Source organism: Hypanus sabinus, chromosome 4 (assembly GCF_030144855.1).
Source record: "Hypanus sabinus isolate sHypSab1 chromosome 4, sHypSab1.hap1, whole genome shotgun sequence".
Lineage (NCBI taxonomy): Eukaryota > Metazoa > Chordata > Chondrichthyes > Myliobatiformes > Dasyatidae > Hypanus > Hypanus sabinus.
Window position 1 is genome coordinate 130265433 of NC_082709.1, and position 24038 is coordinate 130289470.

Sequence of the window (24038 nt, forward strand, 5' to 3'; positions counted from 1 at the left end):
TTGATCAAGCAGTTGGTGAAAAGTGGTAAAGGACCTGAATATTTAATATGTGGTGATTTTCTAACAAATATCTTATTTGGAAAATACTTGAGTTATCTTGCTGTTTTAGCACGTGGTCAGGTAATTCTGATAAAGCAACTTAAGTCTGAGATGTAAAAACTGCTACACTTTCCACAGATGTTTCCGAACATTACAGCATTTTCTGCTTTTCAGATTTTTGGCATCAGCGGTTCTTTGATTTTCATTTTCTGATCCTTATTTGTAAGATCAGAAGATGAAATGTCATTTGATGAAATTTAAAAATCCTGAATCATAAACTCAGTCCAATAAACTTCCAATATTCATGATATTGAAATTAATGCTACTTGTAATTTGTATGAAATACCATTGTTTTTGAAGTGACAATTTTTGGTGTGAAGTTGAGATTTACTTCAATTATTTTTCTACCATTAAATGCAAACCTATTGTGATTAACTTCTTACAATTTTATTAATGCTTCAGATGCATTATCTGTCCTTTATCTTCAGCGTGGGATTTGAAGTTATAATTTACATTTAACATTGATCCTGTGATCCAGTGATGATAGTGTTTGAAATGGTTATAATGAATTTTGTGTTCAACATGGTTTCCATTGAGCATTTCTTTTGATTAAATTTCAAGACTTGAGAAATATTTTTGGATGGGAGGGGGTTTATATGAGCTTCAGGGATTTCATTTTCTGTATTACCAACTTGACTAATGGTACCCATTGACTCTTACACTTTTCCAAGTCAGTTTTCCAAGTCATGGAATTATTATGTATGGTATAGTTAATTTGTTGTTATGGAAGCAAGCAGTTTAGTCCACCTCGTCCGTGCTGTGTATCAATTATATGTGTGTACTAATACCATTTACTAACATTTGGTTTGCAGCCTTCTGTGACCTCTGGGTGAAAGTTTTCTCTTGTGCCACTCCATATAGGATCTTGTAAAAGGTCTTACTAAAGTCGTCGTCACTTACATTAAACACACTGTTCCTGTGTAAAAACTTGGTTACCTCCTTGAATCCTCAGTCAAATTAGTCAGATCATCTCCCACCAATAAAACCAAGCTGATGAGCCCCAATCAATCCCTGACTTTCCAAGACATTTTTGACCCCGTTCCTCGGAATGTTTTCCAACTTATTTCGCGGAACTATTGAAACAAACACTGGATTGTCATTAGCTAGTTATAAAACTGAATTATTTCCACTTCATAGTTATTTATCTTTTAAAAACTCAGCATTGATGCAGTTTTGAGTATTTTATGAATGGGCCTGTGGAAAGCAGGGCCAACTTACTTCAATACATTTATGCTGCTCAGAAACAGGGTCTTCAAATATGTCAAATGCTTGTTTACACACTTGTCTTACACTAATGCCATTTTATTCTTCAGTCTCCCGTCAAATCCTCTCTAACTCTAACCCTGGCTCACATACTGGGGGAGCAATTTACAGTGGCTGAGTCACCTCCTTGAAATTTTAGGAGGAAACTGGAGCACCCCGAGGACACCCATGAACGTGAACATTCTACACAGATCGCACTGGAGGTCAAGATTGCCACGATATAGAGATTGGGCATTTGTCTTTTTCTCAGTTGCTTTCTGCTGTTATATTTGTTCCACTTTCTCTGAAATGAGTTCATTTTAGTACAGCAAAGAAAATGCCAGACAGGCAATATGTTAAGTTTATATGACATCAGCCAACCCGATTATCTGAGAACATCTTGGCCTTCTGCTGTGCACCAATAACTTATGCACAATCTTTTGTAATCCATATATTCTGATTTCTGATATTTATCTTTGTAGCCAGAAGAGATGACCAGATTTCGAAGTCTGAACCGACAACTACAAATTGACATTGACTGTACTTTGAAAGAAATTGACCTTTTACAATCCAGAGGTTTGTGGTCTTTACTACATTTCACGAGGGTAAGGGAAATGTAAACTTGGGTTTTAATACCTATTCATCATTGGTTTTGATTGATGATTGACAAGATGGGCAAGCTCAATAAGCAACTATATTTGTGAATGTGCTGGTGAATCAATGTGTACAAAGAAAATATTTCATGTTATGTATTTTTGAGTGCACCCTGAAATGTAAAATTGTCTTTACAAATACAAAATAATTAGTTTACTTCCAGTTGTTCAACTTCAAGTTTGGTTTAATTATTATTCAATGAATACCAATGACTATAGCCAAAAGACACAGCACAAGGCACATTTAGCACATAAAAGATAACAGTAAGCATGCAGTCACACTAAAATATATACCCCAAGTCTGTGAGTGCCGTGTCCCGTAAATTGATGGTGTACGGGTGTTATTGGCATAAACAAGCAGTCTCAGCAGTCTGCAGATGAATGCAATCCAGCTTGTGTTCCAACAAGTGAATATTGGAAGGCGGCACCGATGGGAGGGGCCAGTTCAGCATGGATGCCGCACCACACCACATCCATTGTTTCCCCTCTTGGACTACTGCAACAGGCAAGCCTAGTCCTGCTATAACAGAGGCCATGCCTCTGCTGTCAGTCTTGCCAATAAACCAGTGAAACAGACTTGAAGTATTTAACATTACTAATGTCTAACAGGGTCTTGCAATTACAAAAGAAACATCCAAGTAATCACTCGCTGTTAAACTGCACACTGACTTCAATGCTTTTCTGCAGTATGGTCTGCACCAAGTCCAGCTCCTCCATCAACAAGCAAATCGCTGTTGCATTAGACCCGCGATCTAAAAATGACTCTTAAAATATGCAAAAACTCCTTTTGTTGGCCCTGGAGAGGCAGTTCATCTGAGCACACTGGAAAAGCCAGAAAATTAGTTCATCTGTTAAGTTATGTTTATATGGTATGTCTGGTCTGGCGTAATAATTCTAATTGGGATGTGTAAGATGCCAGAATTCAGAGGGCAGATAATGCTTTGGATTGTGATGGTGGGTTTTGCTTTTTTTGTGTGTGTCATCACTCACACATGCACATTTGGATAGTGCCTTTGCAGGGGTAGGCTAATGTATGGTGGGTTTTAGGTCTTGTGAACGCTACCAGAAAGATGGAACGATCATTAAGCAATCTGTAAGCAAGGATCATTTAACTAGATTGTACAAGTGAGGTGAGTGGTTAGCTTGGAGCCATTGTAGATCAACAACACAGTAATAGTTGGCACACAGTATAAGAAACAGTACAGTGAAAAGTTTTGATTGGGTTTCACTTCAGTGAAGATGAAGTATCCTAAACCAAGCGTGCAATTAAATGGTTAAAAGGTAACATGTGTGGAAGTGCAATTTAGAATCTTCCTGTTATGAGCTCTGATTTTGTGTCTTGTCGTCTGATAAGTTGAGACATTGGAGGTTTTGGATGATGTTCTGGAGATTGAAATCGGAAGGGTTTGCAGCATAGTGAAGATGATCTATCAGAGGATGCTTAGAAATTGCTGGATTGGCTTCCTCACAAATACAATATCCTGCTGCCTCTGTCCTTGTCTAAAAATGCATGAGAATTAATGGTATTGGACTTAAGCATTTCATTATCTATATAAATGTATGTTTGTTGTGAATCTGCATTTAATTCAGTAAGGTTGCGAGTGAAGAGGATTTTCTTGGTGGTTGTTGCAAAACTTTTTGAATTTATCTTAGATTTGCTGAAATTCTTGTCATTGGTATTAGCTTCAGTATTTTTATCCTAAATGATTTGAGCAGTACATAATTACTCAGCTGCTTTAATCCTAGCACTTAATGTTTGAGGTATCAAATGATATTTTAACTCATATCACAATTAGTTTGATAAGTTAATGCTTTTCATGAATGTTTTTCTTTCATATTCCTTTATCCTTGAACAGAACGTTTTGATATTGGAGTTTGTGTTGTTACGTACCCTGTAAATGGGTGTCTTACCACCAAAAATAGAAGTATCCATTGGAGTCTGGTACTATTTTCAAAACAGTGTTTATTAGTAAAATATACAAATCAATATCAACAATGCAAATATACAGATAATACACGTTAGCAATACTAAACCTAAAAGTGTGGGTATAATAATAATCAATAATAAACAAGCTCTATCGTTGTCCAGGGGATAATGAATTGTCATATGTGAGTATAAAGTTCAGTTCATACAGGCTGAGATAGTTATTGGTCGATGTGTTGTAATTGTTGGAGAGAGAGAGAGAGAGAGAGAGAGAGAGAGAGAGAGAGCGAGCGAGCAAACAGAGACAGCTATTGTCTTGCAAACCTTCCCTTACGATCCTGATCCGTTGTGGCCATTCAGGTATGACCCCTCTAACCTTTAGCTAGACTGTTCTTCTATGGTAGACGTCACCCAGGCAAGAGTGGACACACACACAAGCCCCCACCGGCCTCACTATGAACACTGTGAGTTAAAATTTACCGATCCTTCGTTCAGTCTCTGATGCCCCCCACTTTTCTCATGGGTTCCAACATTTAAACAGTGCTCACTGGTGTGTCTGAGGGGTGTCTCCCCAGACCTCACTTTTATCCCTACTCACGGGGTCTCAGTTTTGAATGGCTTAGCCCAGCAAACCAGCCCACTACGGCTGTCCACTGAGGAATTTTAATGAACAGAATAGTACCAAGTAAACAGTCCTCTCCGGAGCCGTGAGTCTTACAGGAGTCATAATATGGTCTCTCTCCCCCGGTGTTATCAGCAGCAGATGATCCAGTCCCAGTATGTTTTTGATCCGTCTCTTTCTCTCTCATTAGCATTGTGGTAACTAACAGTTTGTGATTCTCCCGGGGAGGGGGGACATGGGCAACTCTGTACCCTTCTGTCCATCAGAGTTATTCATCCTTTGTAACAGTGTGATGTTGGCCAAAGGAAATGGAAGACAAATACTAACTATAGACTGCATCATATGTATAATATATGTAACTTAATTTGATATTTAGATTCTGAAAAGTTACCACTGGCAGTAAATCTTTCCATTGCAAAGGGATAATAATGAAACTTGAGTCTCTAATTGTATGCAATAAGTTTGGGCATGAACTTGAAAACATGATCATTGACTTTTCCTACAGTATTTCTCAAAATACTGTAGCAGCTATTGATGATTTACTTTGTCATGGTTACCATTGAGTTTTTCCATGTGAAAAGTATGAAACACTTTTCTGTTAACAATACAATGTGATTATAAATAATCTAAGTATTGGGGGGGGCCGAGTTTAGTTCACTTCCCAATGTTCTATTTAAATTATTTTCATATTTTCGCACTGCTACTACAGACTTTAGATTGAAATTGCTATCATTGTAGTTAGAACTGTTAGTTTTATCCAGATTTGGATGTAGTGTAGCAGTTAGAGCACTCCACTGCAGTGCCAGCAACCTGGTTTCCATTTCTGCTGCTGTCTGTAAGGAGTTTGTATGTTCTCTGATCGTGTGGGTTTCCTTCGGATGTTTCACTTTCCTCCCTTTATCTCGAAATAAAATTACAGGCAGCAGAAACTGAGGATGAATAATTTGTTTCAATTAAAGGGTGTAATAAGAGTCAAGAAATGAATCCATTGTTTTCTGGACAACAGTGATTATGCATGATATAATGTGGAGAAGTGATGGAGAAAATTTGAGAAAAGATTTGAAATTTAAAACAGATTTAACTTAAATTATTTCTGACTTTTAATTCTTTAAGATAATTCAAAGATCTACTGTTTGATTAGTTACATTATTTTAAGACAACTACACGTTTACATTAGATAAAGTGAAAAATAGGAAACTGTTGAGTCTACTCAGACAGGAATAGACATTGTTACTGAGAATTAGATTTAATCCAGTAAACTACATTTTAATAGCCAAGTGTACAGAAATCAATTGGGCCTCTAGATATTGGTGAAAAAACATACCTACTGTGGTTGAATTATCTTCTAAAATAATGATGGTCTCTTAGTTGTACTACCTTTCATATGCATTGTTCACAAAAATATTTTATGACAAATAGGGCACCACAAAATGTGTGGAGCTTTACTTAATTCCATGATGTGCTCAGCTTGAGATGAATCTGGTAAGTAGTTTTGAAATGTTACTTATTGGCCTAGCTTCCAAGTGGCATTGCAATGTACTAATTTAATCTTTTGTGATTCATCCTTGCCATTGGCCAAGTAACTGAAACTGTAAGGACATCTAAGTCAGTGTCCTCTCCCATGCCAGTCTTCATGGTACTGAGGTCTTGTTACTCTCGACTACTATGGGCAGGCCTTGTTGTTGTATGACTGACTTCTGACTTGTGAAACATGTGCCAAGGGACTGAGGAAAATATTCAAGGATGTACTCAAAGTAGTTTTGAAATAGAATGCTTGCACTGATCCTTGGAAGTCTCTTGACCTGGACTTATCAAAGTAGATGGGGAGCATTCAGGACAAACTGAAGGCAGTGTCAATAAGAGACAGAAACCCTACATAAGTCGTAGAAAGAACAAACCATCTCCAAACTATCCACTTGCCTAAGCCTTCAACTATCATCTGCCCCATCTGTGAACAAGTCCCTATTTCTCTCATTGGTCTTCGTAGCTACCACAGGACCCACACAAGTTATCCTCAGACCCAAGAGATGGACCGTGAAGAACCAGTCAAGTATTGAATATTTTCCTTTTTTTGCATGTATGTTTTCATTTGAAAGTGATTTCTAAGAATTTTGTTCTTTCTCTCCTTTGTACTTCCAGTCTCTTCAGGGAAGTAATTAGGTATTTTTTTTAATTATCTATATCAGTCAAGCACAGGAGTTGTTACACCAGCAGCAAAATGTCACCTTGCCTAAAATGCAAATTAAGTCAGTCAGTTTTTTAGTCATATGCACAAGTTCAGTGGAAAAGCTTAGTTGTAGAAACTTCACAGCCATATAACATCATACTGTATAAGCAAAATTCACAAGAAAAAAATTATACATGATTTTTTGCAGGAAAAAACACAACTGAAGCAAAAAAAAAATTATTTTAGTGCAAAGTGATCAGATTGGTCATAGTGTTGCTAAACTGTTGTAGTAATAAGTATTTTACTGGTTGCTTCAATAGCCAAGTGATTGAAGGGAAGTAAGTGTTCTTGAACCTGGTTGTATGGGATTGCCTGAAGTATTGTTGAAATTAAATGATTTGTTTGCAAAATTATTCACCACATGTGAGGTGCAGGTAGACAGGAGGGTAGAGAAGTGTTAGCTTTATTTAAGAAAGTTGGTAAAGAAAATCTTGGATACTATACACCAGTAGGACTAAAACCTGTGCTAGTAAAGTTACTGGAGACTGAGGGTTAATGTAGATATTCAGTGCCCATAAAAAGTATTCACCCCCTTGGAAGTTTTCATGTTTATTGTTTTACCACATTGAATGGCACTGATCAACAGAAGAAGAGTCTTTTATGTCAAAGTGAAAACAGATTTCTACAAAGTCTGTTTTGTAGAATTACAGATATAAAACACAAAATAATTGATTGCTTAAGTATTCATCCCTTTTTAATATGACACACAAAGTCATCACTGGTGCAGCTAATTGGTTTTTGAAGTTGTATAACTAGTTAAGTGGAGACCTGTGTGCAGTCAAGGTGTTTCAATTGATTGTTGTAAAAATACACATGTATCTGTAAGGTCCAACTACTGGTGAGTCAGTATCTGGCAAGGACTACACCATGGAGAGAAAAGAACACTCCAAGCAACTCCATGCAAAGGTTATTGAAAAGCACAACTCAGGAGATGAATACAAGAAAATTTCCAAGTCACTGAATATCTCTTGGAGTACAGTTAAGCCAATGATCAAGAAATGGAAAGAATATGGCACAGCTGTACATCTGCTTGGAGCAGGCTGTCCTCAAAAGCTGAGTGACTGTGCAAGAAGGGTATGAGTGAGGGAGGCCACCAAGAGACCTCTGACAATTCTGGGGGAGTTGCAAGCTTCAGTGACTGAGATGGGAGAGATTGCACATACAACAGCTGTTGCCCAGGTGTTTCACCAGTCGCGCTTGATGGGAGAGTGGCAAAGAGAAAGCCACTGTTGGAAGAAAAAACGCACATGAAATCTCAGCTAGAGTTTGTGGGAAGGCTTGTGGAAGACTCTGAAGTCAGCTGGAAGAAGATTCTATGGTCTGATGAAACCAAAATTGAGCTTTTTGGACATCAGATTCAATGGTATGTTTGGCGTAAACCAAACACCGCACATCATCAAAAGCACGCCATCCCTACTGTGAAGCATGGTGGTGGCTGCATCACGCTGTGGGGATGCTTCTCTACAGCAGGCCCTGGTAGCCCTGTGAAGGTAGAAGATAAAATACAGGGAAATTCTGGAAGAAAACCTGATTCAGTCTGCAAGAGAACTGCGACTTGGGAGATGTGTTTTTCAGCAAGACAATTACCCCTGACATGAAGCCAAAGCTACACAAGAATGGCCTAAAAATCAAAAAAAGTTATCATCTTGGAGCAGCCAAGTCAGAGTCCAAACCTTAATCCAATTGAGAATTTGTGGCTGGACTTGAAAAAGCACTGCTGACTCATGATTCCCAAGCAATCTGAGCAGTTTAGTGAAGAATGGGGAAAAATAAGTGTCCAGATGTGCAAAGCTGAAAGAGACCTATTCACACAGACTCAAAGCTGTAATTGCTGCTAAAGGTGCATCTACTAAATACTGATCTGAAGGGGGTGAGTAATTATGAAATCAATTATTTTATGTTTAATAATTGTAATAAATTTAGACCAATTTATAGAATTTTGTTTTCACTTTGACATGAAGTCTGTCCTGTTGATCAGTGTCAAAAAAGCCAAATTAAATCCACTGTGATTCAATGTTGTAAAACAATAAAACATGAAAACTTCCAGCGTGGGTGAAGTACTACTTATAGGCACATCTAGAAAGACTGCTTGTGGACAGCCTGGCAAACTGTAGATGTGGATTTCCCACTATTCAGGACATATACAAAGACAAGTATATATAAAGGGTCCAAAGGATCATTGGGGACCTGAGTCACCCCAACCACAAACTGTTCCAGCTGATCCCATCCAGGAAATGGTACTGCAGCTTAAAAGCCAGAACCAACAGGGTCTGGGACAGCTTTTTCCACCAGGCCATCAGACTACTTAATTCATGCTGATATAACTGTATTTCTATGTTATATTGACTGTTCATATTTAACCATCTTGTTATGTCCTGTTGTACATAATATTTATTATAAATTACTATAACTTGCACATTTAGACAGATGTAACATAAAAGATTTTTACTCCTCGTGTGTGAAGGATGTTAATTCAATTCAAGTCAATTCAATTCAATTAGGCATATTTAGCATGGCTTTGTGTATGGGAGACAATTTGTTACAAACTTCATTGAGTGTTTTGATGGCATTTCCAAGAAAGTTGATGTGTGTTGGATGGTGGACGTGGTTTCAATGGACTTCAGTAAGACCTTTAATAACATTCCACATGGCAGGCTGCTCTGGCAAGTGAGATTGCATGGCATCCAGGAGGAGCTAGCTAATTGTTCAAAGCTCAAGGTACATACAATATATACAATGTTGCCATGTCACCATATATGACCCTGGCAAAAGAAAATATAAAAGAAAATAATAAATAAACAATAAATATCCAGAACATGAAATGAGTCCATTGGTGTTTCCATACTAGGCTGTGATGCAGCAAGTCAATATACTCTCCACCACACATCTGTAGAAGTTTGTCATCGTTTTAGATGTCATGCCAAATCTTCACAAATTCCCTAGGAAGTAGAATTGCACTTGGGTGCTAGGCCTAGGACTGGTCCTTTGAAATGATAACACCAAGGAATTTAATTGCTGACCCTTTCCACTTCTGATTTCCTGATGATGACTGGCTCATGGACCTCTGGTTCCCTCCTCCTGATGTTAATAATCAGCTCCTTGGTTTTATTGATATTGAGTAAGAGATTGTTATTATGGCACCACTCAGCTAGATTTTCAGTCTTCCTCAGATAATGCTGATTCGTCACCACTTTGGTTGATTCAGACCACAACAGTGGTGTCATCAGCAAACTTAAATACGGCATTGCAGCTGTGCTTAGCTACACAGTCATTAGTGTAAAGCAAGTAAAGCGGGGGATGCACAGTTGATTTGATAGTAGAAAGTAGAGGATAATGATGAAACAGCAAACAGGAGGAAATCTGCAGATGCTGGAAATTCAAACAACAACGCACACAAAATGCTGGTGGAACACAGCATTTTGTAGATAATGATGAAAGGTTGTTTCTCAGACTGGAGGCTCGTGACTGGTGATTTTCCTCAGGGCTTGGTTTTGGGCCCTTGTTTGTCATCTCTGTCAACAATTTCAATAAGAATGTACAAAATATGATTAGTAAGTTTGCAGATGATATTAAAATAGGTTATGTGGTGGACAACGAAGATGATTAAAAAAAAAATAATCTGGTGCTTCCCTGGTGGATATGACAAATGAAGAAGGTTATCAAAATTTAAGGGATATTTTGATCAGCTGAGTAAGTGGGCTACGGATGGCAAGTAGAATTTAATTTGCTAGGTGTTGCACTTTAGTTGATAAGACATAGTAGCAGAATTAGGCCAATTGGCCAATTAAGATAAATCCAGGTAGGAATTTCACAATGAACTACAGGGTCCTGGGGATTGTTGTAGAACAGAGGGACCTGACAGTACCAACACATGGTTCCTTGAAAGTGGAGACACAGACTGTTTGGTGAAGTAGGCTTCAGGTATGCTGGTCTTAAGTCCAGGACATTGAGTAAAAGTTGTGAGATCATTGTGGTTGTACAGGATGATGGTGAGGTGACATTTGGAGTATTCAGTTTTGATTGCTCTGCCAGAGAAATGTCATTAAACTGGAAAGAGTGCAGGAATGATGCTGGAAGGACTTACCAGATGGAGTTATAGGAGAGGATTTGACTTTATTCCATGGATCACAGGAGACAGGTGATCTTACAGAGGTGTATAAAATTATGAGGAATATTGATCAGGTGAATGCACTTGGTGTTTTCCCTAGAGTTGTGGTATGAAGAGTTGTGGTAGATTTACTTACTCCCCTTTGTGCTGCTAGTGATTAGGGTAGCAATGAAGATCCTCCATCTCCCTGTCCATACAGTCACACACAGACATAGGAGGATTGCTGTTTCTGTACCAATTTTGTTTTACCCGTCAGAGTTGTTAGCCCTGAGCTGAATCCCTGAACCTGGAGAAAACCCCTGAACCTCTTAGTCTGGCATCTACCTTTGACCTGTTTGACATGGGTGACCCAACCAAAAGCCAAAACACAAGGCCCTAACTCCAGCCAGCTTAGCTCTCCAGGTCATTAAGGCACGCAAGCCTCCAAACCCAACGACAAAGTTGTGGTTCTCTTGGAGGATGGAGAATTAGAGGGCATAGGTTAAAGGTAAAAGGGGAAAGATTTAAGAGGAACTTGGGAGGGAGTGGTAACTTTTTTAATATAGAAAACATGGTATCTAAATGGAATCAGCTGCCAGAGGAGGCAGGTATAATAATCTTTAAGAGTTGGATGGGTATGTGGGTTGGAAAGGTTTAAAAGATCATGACCAAACACTGGCAAATGGTACTAGCTTAGGCGGGGCATCTTGGCCGGCAGGAACCATTGGAGCCGAGGGGCTTGTTTTTGTGCTGTACAACTCTAAATCTGAGAGATGAAAGGCATTGGTTCCAATATATGTGAGCCTGAAGTATGCCCTGAAATTTACATTGTCTTAATGTTTTACTTTGCAATTTTCAAGTTATGTTTCATAATTAAACTGTTGCCCACAATGATGAAATATTCTTGCATAAAAGCCATTTTAAAATGATTTTTTGTTACTTACTTCTCTTCATTTTGTATTTATTTCAGGGAACTTTGATCCAAAAGCCATGAATAATTTTTATGACAATATAGGATTAACTGGCCCTGTAGGAGCTGTTCCCCCAAAACATAGTAAAAAAGGTAAGTTATTAACTGACTGACGTGTATTGTTTTTGTTATATAAACTCAAGGGACTACTTAATCTATTATCAGGGATAGCACTATGGATTAGAAAATGCCAATTTTAATAATTCATCCCCTTCCTATTTTGATGGGAGAATATACTTTTACTGTTTCTCTGCATCTCTACTCTGATGACAATTGGGGAAATGACTATAAAATCACAAGAGGAAAACATATTTTTAATTCCTGATTGAAATTGGAAATTTGTCCACAGGTATTTAAAATGAAAGAAGTAGTTTTGGTATTTAAAAATACAGTTTCCTTCAAAGTATAAAATTTCTCTTCGACCACACAAGCCTGAAATTAGAGATATTTGAAGGAAAGGATGTAGTTTCAGTAAAGACCATGAATTGTAGCATTTTTGTAGTACACATCACTCCTATTGCAAATCCCATTCTTTTGTTGTTGGTGATAAATGTATATTATCTAGATTGCAGATCAATAAAAAGAGGGTGAATGTTGATCATTGTATCCATTGCAGTTAGACATCTTATTCTAAGTTTTTTTTTTGTTGAGGATGTTGAAAACTAAACAGCCAATCCTTACTGTAATATAACTAACAATTTGTAAAAGTTTCCATTTCTTCTTGAGCATGTAGTTGGTACTCTTATTTTCAATAGATAGTATTGCCTAATTTCTTTTGTTTCTTGTAACTTAATCTCTTTTTAGGGGGTTCTCGTTTGGAATCCGTCTGCCTTTCTTTCTGTTTTCTTTCTTCCGATAATAAATAAATAAAATCTGTTTTTACACTAAACTTCACCTGATTTGAATTTAACCTTGTGAATCTGTTCATGTTTCTTTGTATAATTAATTATAGTAAACAAAGAGCTATAATCAATACTTACATAGTCTCTACCACCCTGATACCAAAGATTCTCATTCTGACTCTTTCCTCCCACCATATTATTTGTTAGTTGATCAGGTGCTGCAGTAGTATAGCAGTTAGCATGACACTATTACAGCTTGGGGGTGTAGGAGTTCAATTCCGACTTCATCTGTAGGAAGTTTGTAGTCTTCCTCGTGCAATGCGTTGGTTTTCTCTGGGTGCTCCAACTTCCTTGCACAGTGCAAAGATGTGCTGGTTAGTATGTTAATTGTTCATTTTAAGTTGTTCAGTGATTAGACTTATCAGGGGTTGCTGGGTTGCATGGCTGGAAGGGCCTATTCTGTATCTCAATAAATAAATATGGTGTTACCCTAAGCCTGAATAAATCTTTTCAGTCAAATTTTCAATGTTTTAACATTTCATTAGTAAAATAATAAAACTTGAAGTGGATTACAATTGGTTTCTTATGTGTGTGAATAAATACACAAGCATGCAATCTGAAATTGGTAAACCATACAGCAGGTAGATCATCTGAAATGATGGGAGTGGGTATGTATGTTCCTGGTCACAGTTTTTCTCAGGAATGCTGGGATAAATTGAGGACAGGTGAGGGTAGCAGTTGTTACCAAAAATAACTGTTACTGCACAAAGGGAGAAGCTAATGGATTCAAAGACAGAATCTGCATTGTCACAGTTAAAATTAAAATCAGGCTATGTAGCTTGCAATGTACCAAGTACTGAGAGGGAGCATACAGTATTTGCAGTGAAATGAAAAAAATACAGAATACTTTGCTGTAAAATCTCAGCACATCAGATAGCATTAGTGGACAGAGAAGCAGTCAATGTTATAGATCTGTGACCCTTTATCAGAATAGTCATGTTGGACTTGGGCTGTCTTAACATAAGCTGAGGAAGAGAATGTACAAAAGGGCAGGAATTCCTGTGATACTAAATTAGGTTTTATTGATCCACATGTTGCTCATCAAAACAGCAAGAGGATTGATCTAATCCTGAAGATTGGGGCATTTGGAGAGCGTTTCAGAAAATAAAAAGTGTGAAAATTCTCAGTGAAAGCAATGCTGATTCAGTGAGTCCAAAAGGGATCTTGATCACTTGAAATCAAAATTGATCATTGAAACAATAAATGAACAATATTCGCAGAGTCAGTTACACTCTTGGCACGTTCCCACTAGGTTCTGAACCTGAAGTACTGTAGAGTTAAAGATTTAATGAAGAGTGAACTTGAAAAGAGGTGGTGCAGAGAAAATTGGGGAAAAAAGCGACAGACCATGAGAATGTAGCAGAATAAATAAGCAGGTTCCAAAAGTATTTTGAAAACAATTGAATGGTAAAATGCGAATCAAAGGAATGAAGTAAAGATGTAGTTGTGCAGATAGTGAATGAAGCTGAGGTATTAGTTACGCGAGATGACTGTGACAATGTGTGCACTTTCAATGTTCGTGTCTGGAGATGGGTATGGAGGAGGATTTTGCCAAATCGAGGAAGGGTCCATTTTGGATGTTATCAAGGTGAACTGAAGATTGAGTGATTGTATACTTAGAAACTCTTTGGCAATACAACATCAAGTTTTTGAATATGCTGCTTCAGATTCATGTCATTGACAGAGGCTGATAGTGATCTGTCACCCTTTCAGTTATGAGGAGAGATTGGATTAGCTGAGTTTCTTTCCAATACAATAAATTATATTGTGTACAGGTAGGGTGGGTAGTGAGAAATTAGTGGACATGGTGAGAAGTGGAAAGGGTTAGAGAGAATTTGAAGGAAAATATTTTTATCCAGAGGATGATGATCTGAACAGTGGTAGAAGCCTATCCTTTCATAATGGTAAGAAATATATGGATGAGCAGTTGCTCAGCAGAGGCAAAGGAGATTTTAAGTTGGTGAAGCCAAATGAATAACTGTATAGCTTATTTGTCACATGGATATGGTGGGCCAAAGGACCCATTGCTGTGCTGTATCACTATGTTAAGTGAGAAGAGTTCGTGTAAAAGGAAACAGTAGATTGCAGCTCTGGTCTTTTTAATAATACAATAAAATTTATGACTATTTGTCTATGTGAATATTAGACAAGCTGCCAAACATATTAGAGAAAGTAGAAGGCGTAAGATTGGTGGTAGCATTAAAATACTACTTTGTGTTATCAGCATGCACTTGGAACCAGACCTGCATTTTGATGATGACAGGAAATGGATCCTTGGAAATCCAGTGGGGCTACTGGTGAAGGAATGGGCAAAGAACATACTGAACCAGCTAAATGGAGGAAGGCACATCTGAGCACTGTACTCAAGGGATCATTTTGCTGCTGTTAGTTTTTTTTTATCAGTTTGGATTAAAATTTTTATCTTTTTAACTTTGGATGAAAAATCTATCAGTTAACGGACAAGTGTAAAGAGCAAATCAATTAAGACCCATTTTTCTTTAGCCAGCAGTACGCTTCTAAAAATTTCATAGAGGACTAACTGAAAGGAAAGATAGTAAGAAGAGCCCTACTATCCTAGTTAGTCCTGACGAAGGGTCTCAGCCCGAAACCTCGACAGTTCTTCTCCTTATAGATGATGCCTGGCCTGCTGCGTTCCACCAGCATCTTGTGTGTGTTGTTTGAATTTCCAGCATTTGCAGATTTCCTGGTGTTGAGTCTACATATGAGAGTGCTTTTTCTCAGGGCTAGAGAGTCCAAAGGAAGATGGGAGAGATTTAAAAGAGACAGGGTAGTGAGTACCTGGAATGCACTGTTAGAGGAGTTGGTGGAGGCAAGTGCAGTCGCAGCATTTGCGAGGCATTTGGAATGCCATGTGGAGGGGAGGGGCTTGGAAGATTATGTGCCAAATGTGGACAACTGGTATTAGCAGGGAGGATGCTGCGGTCAGCATGGACCAGGTGAGCTGAAGGACATCCTTCCACACTGCATAACTCTACTACTCTGTTTTCATTGAATGGATATGGCTGTGTTTCAGAGAGGACTTTTTTTTGTCATTTTGATCTATTCTACCACTTCTGGGACAGAATATTTGATACCTCCTTGTTCAGGTGTGTACATTCCAAATTAAACCCAGTTTTTAAAAAATGAGATTTAAAAGAATACTATATCTTGATGGGTATAGTATTCATCATAATTTCAACTTCAGTAAGTGGAAAACAGTTCAGAGGTGGAATCTTTCCAAGATCAGTGGGGCATGCTTTTTTATGGGGGTTTCATCTCCAAACACTTGGCCATTTGTGAGATTAATTTAATTTTAATTTAATAGTGCTTGACTGGATACTGCTATTTTTACTTGTGTTCAGTGACCCCTGTCTTGTTGTTTATACAGTTCTATTCCAAAATCTCATTGCCACCAAAGTCATCATCCTCATTTCAACAGTCATCATTGTCATTGTTATGTACCATGTCATATGATGCGGGTGTTCATGGTCTTTCCATGACCATGATTGTTCTTGGCAAAGTTTTCTGCAGAAGTGATTTGCCATTGCCTTCTGGGTAGTGTACACGACACCATGATCAGTACTCTCAGAGGTTGCATAACCAGGACGTGTGATTATGCACTAGTTGCTCAGTCTTCAATTGGCCACCTTCTCCCGTGGCTTTGTGTAACCCTGATCAGGGGGCTAAGTAGATACTACACCTTGCCCAAGGGTGACCTGCAGGCTTGAGGAGGGAAAGAGCAGTTTACACTTCGTCTGTTAGAGATCTTTACCTACCTCACTACCCTCATTCAACAATAGATGCTGAAAATACTCAGCAGATCACACAGCATCTGTGGAGAGGAAAGTGATAATTTTTTTTAGTGACAGTGGATTTGTATTTGAGCTGACAGAAAATCATTTACATGAAATATTAACTCTGCACTCTTGTCACAAGTGCTGCCTGATCAATCCATACAGCTTGTATCTGACTGCAGAGCCTTGAGCTGTGGAAAATAGTTTATTAAGCATGTCCTGTGACCATCTTTAAACTGCTCCAACTGACTTCAGCCATTTTCAAGCTGTATTAGTTTTAGATATAGTACTTGCTGTTCATATGGCCTGACAGGAAGATACCATTCAAATGAGTAAGGAAGCAGGGCACATCTCCTCCAAATTGCAGAGTGAAGTCTGAGTGAGGATAGTCATTCAAGGAGACTTGTAAGTCATTATACCTGCATCTTTTTGAAAGGCCTTAAAGCAGTGTTTCCCAAACTTTTTAGCTCAACGGCCCTCTATAGCACCTTTATACTTTCGAATGCCACTCTTAGGCACAATGTACATTCCAGCACTCCCATAGCGTAAAGACATGTCTACTATATGCTAACATGAGAAAAATGATACTGCTTTAAATTTTTATGTCTTTAAACCTACCTTTCGCAGTACCCGTGCATTGTATAGCAGCTTCGATATCAATGTGATCCTTGAACTTGATGGTTTTTAGCAAGCATTGAAATACCTGGTTCAAGTTGTGACAGCAAAATCCTCATCCCCACGTGTAACAATGTTCAATGTCTGTTTTTTGTGAGTATTTGTTTCACTGCATTGAAGCTGCTTTCAACAAGCTAGGAGGATGGAAATTCAATGACGAGTAGTTTGGCTCTTCTCCAAAGACCAGGAAACCTCGTTTGACAGTGTAGCCACCAGCCACAAAAGCCGACATTTTTGATTCTTCATCATTCTGAATTTTGATAATTTCTTCTTTCGAGCTCTCTTCCTGTTCTTCCACCTTGCAAAGAAATGGGTTAGTTACCCAGTCTGGAATTTCTGGATGGTTAAGTGCTTAAATTGATTCTGAAAATCCTCCTTTAGTGACTGCTGGTGTAAGCAGTACACTTGCAAATCTCCATCTGTGGAAGTGCCAATATTTACAATTTTCTGATGAAAGTGGACACTGCACTTTTTGCCTGGGTTAAATTGAAATTCTTACCCAGCAGTTCCATATTTCGAATGTTCATTTCATCATACAGATCAGCTAGGTGTGCCAGATCTCCACATTGAAGTTCAATCTTGTTTCTCAAGCTCTTGCCGATTTTGAGCAAAAATTCAGCCATAGTGTCAAAAAGATCAAAGGCACATCTTAGCAGCTGCCTTCTGACAGCCAACACACTTAAGTGTGAAGACGCAAGCATTCAAACACTTCATCATTATCTTAAGACCATAAGATATAGGAGCAGAAGTCAGCCATTCGGCCCATTGAGTCTGCTCCGCCATTCAATCATGGGCTGATCCAATTCTTCCAGTCATCCCCACTCCCCTGCTTTCAACCCATACCCTTTGACGCCCTGGCTAATCAAGAACCTATCTATCTCTGCCTTAAATGCACCCACTGACTTGGCCTCCTCAGCTGCTTGTGGCAACAAATTCCACAGATTTACCACCCTCTGACTAAAGTAATTTCTCCGCATCTCTATTCTGAATGGACATCCTTCAATCCTGAAGTCGTGCCCTCTTGCCCTAGACTCCCCTACCATGGGAAATAACTTTGCCATATCTAATCTATTCAGGCCTGTTAATATTTGGAATGTTTCTATGACATTCCCCCCTCATTCTCCTGAGCTCCAAGGAATACAGCCCAAGAGCTGCCAGACGTTTCTTATACAGTTATCCTTTCATTCCTGGAATCATTCTTGTGAATCTTCTCTGGGCACTCTTCAATGTCACGATATCCTTTCTAAAACAAGGAGGCCAAAACTACTCATGAGTGTCTTATAGAGCCTCAACATCACATCCCTGCTCTTGTATTCTATACCTCTAGAAATGAATGCCAACATTGCATTTACCGCCTTCACCACTGACTCAACCTGGAGGTTAACCTTTAGGGTATCCTGCACAAGGAGTCCCAAGTCCCTTTGCATCTCTGCAGTTTGAATTCTCACTGCACCTAAATAATAGTCTGCCCGTTTATTTCTTCCACCAAAGTGCATGACCGTACACTTGCCAACATTGTATTTCATTTCCTACTTCTTTGCCCATTCCCCTAAACTATCTGACTCTCTCTGCAGGCTCCCTTTTTCCTCAACACTACCTGCTCCTCCACCTTTCTTTGTACCATTGCCAAATTTTGCCACAGATCCATTAAATCCCATAGTCCAAATCATTGCCATACATCGTAAAAAGCAGCGGTCCCACGTTGACCCCTATGGAACTCCACTGCTAAGCAGTCGCCTGCCAGAATAGGATCCCTTTATTCCCACTCTCTGTTTTCAGCCAATCAGCAAAGCTCCACCCACACTAGTAACTTCCCTGTAATTCCATGGGCTCTTGCTAAGCAGCCTCATGTGCAACACCTTGTCAAGGCCTTCTGAAAATCCAAGTACACCACATCTACTGCATCTCCTTTGTCTACTCTGCTTTTAATGTCCTCAAAAATTGCAGTAGCTTAGGCAGGCAGGATTTTCCTTTCAGGAAACCATGCTGGTTTTGGCCTGTCTTGTCATGTGCCTCCAGGTACTCTGTAATCTCATCCCATAGAACATAGAATGTTACAGCACAGAAACAAGCCTTTTGGCTCTTCTTGGCTGTCCCTAACAATCAATTCCAACAACTTGCCAACCACTGATGTCAGGCTAACAGGTCTATAGCTTCCTTTCTGTTGCCTCCCACCCTCCTTAAATAGAGGAGTAACATTTGTAATTTTCTAGTCATCCAGTACAATACCAGAATCTATCGATTCTTGAAAGATCATTGTTAATGCCTCCACAATCTCTCCAGTTACTTCCTTCAGAACCCAAAGGTGGATTCCAATTATCTTGGCATAAATGATAAAATATTCTGTTTAATGGATGAGCTTTCATTTTGTTGATAGCAGATATTACAAAAGCCATGCTTGAAAAAAAGTCACTGGCTGAGGATTTGGCTGTGCGATGTTGACAATGAATTACACAATGGACTGCAAAAAGACTTGGAATTTCTTTTTACATAAACGCCACTAAGCCAGCATGGCCACCTGTCATAAATGGTGCTCCATCTTTTGCACAAGAAATCATGTTCCTAATTGGAATCCTTTATCCTTACTGTACATTTTGAGCTCATTGTGATGGATTCTTAGTTGATAATTGTTTTTCTCTTGTTATAAAAGAGAATCACTTCATATACTGTTCCATTTTTTGTAAACCGTATATATGCCATTAGCAAAGCTTTGTTGTCTCGCACAGTTCACTCATCCATTTGCATTGAAATTCTGATTTTTCTAGTTCTGTGCCATTGTTGATACTCAGTGCCTTCACTCATTTCACTAATAAGATGAGCTACAAAGTTATTATTGAGAGGAATTGATTTTAAAATGCTGGTATCCATTTTGACAACAGTGGTGAGCACTTCTGATACAGCAGGCATTATTAATCTTTCACCCAATTGTATGAGATATTCCACACTTTAGTATCATTTTGGAAGTGTTGTAAGAAGCAATGAGACCACGATCAAAGTCATTTTTAGCTTTCTTGGCAAGTGACTGGAATGTGCAATGCTTTTCAAATGCTTCTTTCATCTTCTGGAACTGAGTAATTACACAAGTAGTCTTTTCAAGGTGTCTTTTACAGAAGTGTTTCTGCAATCTTCATGGTTTCATAGTTTCATAGTACAGTATTAAAAACAAGATACACTGGACATTGCTGATCTGACGGGAACAGGACAAAACCATACTCTAGGTATTTAACATTATATTGATGCATTTTCCATAGTTTCTGTTTCTTATTGGGATTAGAATTGAAGACTTCACTGCCTTCAGATTTAGAGATCAAGCTGTACGTACTTATCCATCATTAACAGGGCTAAATTAAAATAAAAAATTAACACAAATTGGGAATGCCTATTGGATGTGGATGATGGCAGCAAGTTGACATGGATGAAACGATTGTAGTGGCATGCAAAGGATCAGTGAGGTGAAGATGAAAACAATCACATCAGATGAAGATTGTCCTGAGTCAACTAGTTCTGCATCTCAGTATCATACCTATTATTCCATACTGAGAAGTATTATATATCATTATGATGTAATGATATACAGTGCCTGCCAATACTGTGCTCCAGTGCTAACATATACCTTTTGCATTCAGACCAAGTCCCCCCATATCCTTTTGTTAGACTAATGCCAACCAATACAGCAGCCAGTGATGTCAAGCAGTGACTGAGCAGTATTTGCCAGTGCTGTGGTAGTCCATTCTAACTATCCTGCTCACCAGAATAATTCAGCTGCATCTCAAGTAGCATGCAGACCTGGATCTCCTCTAGAGGTTGGCCACGTCTTTCCTTGTCCACTGACTTTGGACATGGGTGGACAGAAAAGTCTACTCCTACCATGTGTCTGCACCCATACCCTCACAGAATTATACCAAATCCTGTAAGCTGTGGCCGAAGATGACATGAGCCGCTCCATTGTGGATTATAGGTGTCCTTGTCATTCTTTGGAGCTTATAACTGTAAAGGCTGGGGAATGGCAAGAGTTAATGACTCTGGACAGGCAGGTTGCCCCACCTGTATTTATGTTACTACTTCAATGAAATATTGAAGGAACATTCAGGTACATGATCTTTTGGCATGCCCTCAACCAAGGCAGCATCCTGGTAAACCTCTTTTGCACCCTCAGCAAATGAAAATGAGATGCTGCTTCCCTGTTTAAGTTGATACAAATAACCTCTTTAAAATGTCTAGTGAAAATAGTGCAGTTCTCACAGAAACCGAGATAATATTTTTTCTCGAAGGCCATTGATTAAAGCTGGTTTTATCTGGCCATTAGTACAGTCCTGTCTTTGCCTTGTCATATTTGTTGATAATGCAACAGTTGCTCAGTTTCAAACTTGACATGGCAAAGCATGCTGAATAAAATTCTTTACTTCTCTGAATAATAAAGCAATGTAAAAGAAATAAGTATGTGGCTCCAATTATTATTGTTTGTACCTTTTGATATCTCCACATATTTATGCTTCACAATAAAATTGTTGTGGTTCTTGGAAATAATTTCTTTCAGAGGATCATAATTTTGACAAATCTAAGTTTCAATTAAAATCCATTATGACAAAGAAACTGTACAAATTAATTATTTCTGACCTCAGAATTAAAATCGAAAGTAGAACAGTACAGCTTAGGAATGGGCCATTCGGCTCACAATTTTGTGCTGAAACAATTAAAAATAAATCATAAACCCAAACACTAATCCCTCCATCTTTCTTACATCCAAGTGTGTATCCAAACATCTCTCAGTAGCCTGTAATGTATTTGCCCCTACCACTATACCAGCAGCACTTTCCAGGCGTCCACCTCTCTTGAGTTTAAAAAAAACTTAGCCTTCACATCCCCCTTGATCCGACCACACCCCCCACCCCCACCCCCCAGGCACACTTTCAATGCATGCCCTCTGATATTAGACATTTCAACCTTGGGAAACACATTCCCTGTGTACTCTGTATAAGCCTCTCATAATTTTTAAAACCTCTGTCAGATCTCCCCTCAGTCTCTACCACTTCAGAGAAAACTACCCAAGTTTATCCAGCCTCTCATGATAGTGCATGCTCTCAACCAAGGCAGCATCCTGGTAAACCTCTTCTGCACCCTCTCCAAAGCTTCAACATCCTTCCTATCGTGGCTCAACCAGAACTGTGAGCAGTACTCCAGATGTGGCCCAGAGTTCCATAAAGTTGCAACATAACCTCTTGACTTTTGAACCCAGTGCACCAACTGATAAAAACAAGCATTCCATAAGCTGAATTAATCACTTTAGCAATTTGTGTAGCCACCTTCAAGGAACTCTGAACTTGGATCCCAAGATCTCTCTGCTCAGCAACACTGTTAAGGATTTTGCCCCTAACAGTGTACCATCTTCTTGCATTACTGAGATGTAACACCTCACATTTATCTGCATTAAACTCCATCTGCCATTTGTCTGCCCATATCTGCAACTGATCTAAATAGAGATGCATTCTTTGCCAGTTTTCTACAGTACACGATCCACAACTCCACCAATCTTGGCATCATACACAAACTTACCCACCCATCTACATTTTCATCCAGGTCATTTATGTATATAACAAGCAGAGTTTCCAGCACAGATCCCTGTAGAACACCACTAATTACAGACCAGCTGGAATAAATCCATGTATCCACTGCACTACCCTCATCAATCTCTCTCATCACTTTGTCAAAAAATCTCAGTCAAGTTGATAAGGTAGGGCCTGCCCCACACAAAGCCATGTTGGCTCTCCCTAATTAGGCCATGGCTTTCCAAATGCTCATAGATCCTATCCCTCAGAATTTTCTCTGGCAGTTTCCCTACAGCTGACATGAGACTTGCTGGTTTATAATTCCCAGAACTTTTCCTTGTTCTCTTGGACTTGGAGAATTTTTCTGTGTTGATAATTTCTTATTTTGATTTCACATCAGTAACTAGCAAATTAGAATTGTGAATTTGTTTGTCCTGCCATAAGTCTTCCATGTTCCATTATACTCATCAAACTGAAAGATTTCTCCTCTTGTTGAAGTGGTTTGGTGAATGTAAAGCAGAAGTATTCAACATTAGTATCTCTACTTTCTTGAGACTCAGAAAAGTAAAAGACTAGATATGTATAAAATTGTCACTCTGTGCATGGAGCGGCCATTACTTAGCATTCACAGGTTTATTGTATTACTTTATACATTGTTAACAATTTACAATTTTAATTTGTCATCCCGTTTAGCTGCTCAATTAAAATAAACATTCTTTAAATGCTTTTCTTGTTTTTCTTCATCATAAAGGCACGTTTTAGTTTTGATCTTTGTACTAATTTTTTGCATGCATGTGATTTTTAGCATTATTAATAGCAACAAAATGTTAAATCTTGGGTGAACCTTCTCTACTTTTTGCATCATTTTTCTTCCCCTGTGTTGGGGCAAAGCTGTCCTTAAGACAATTAAGCTTGTGACTGAATTGCTATTGGAGATTACTAGAAACAAATGAATAGGGTGTTTCATGATGCCATGTGAAATCATGGTAAGCAAAAAGCCATACTTTTTTAATTATAGGGCTGTGTCTCTAAGTGGTATAGGTATTGTAATTTATATAGCCCTACATTATGGTTGAAATGTCATATTGTAAACACCTGGGGATAAAGAAAACTCCATGTTGTGTGCAATGTGTAATTTGCTTGCAGCTGAACCCGACTCATTGTCATGATAAGTTCGGTTGTGAACATGATCATTCAACTTGGAAAGTTTGGGTTTTGCAGGCAACACTTTGAGGTAGTCTGAATTTGTGCGTCCATTCATATATAGCTTTCACACAGAAGAAAACATATTTGTAAA

At 38.6% G+C, this 24038-nt stretch overlaps 1 protein-coding gene across 8 annotated transcripts in view; it reads left to right on the forward strand.

Annotated features, from left to right (window-relative positions):
• The window catches only part of tab3 (TGF-beta activated kinase 1 (MAP3K7) binding protein 3), a 147320-nt gene that overhangs the window by 100582 nt on the left and 22700 nt on the right, over positions 1–24038 (forward strand). For 7 of the 8 annotated variants that reach the window (XM_059968158.1, XM_059968156.1, XM_059968157.1 and 4 more), the window contains 2 exons: positions 1824–1917; positions 11825–11917. In XM_059968158.1, coding sequence (XP_059824141.1) covers positions 1824–1917; positions 11825–11917 — 187 coding nt within the window. Of the gene's footprint in view, positions 1–1823; positions 1947–6527; positions 6594–11824; positions 11918–24038 lie in introns of those variants that run through there. The other variant, XM_059968161.1, reaches the window with a different exon arrangement.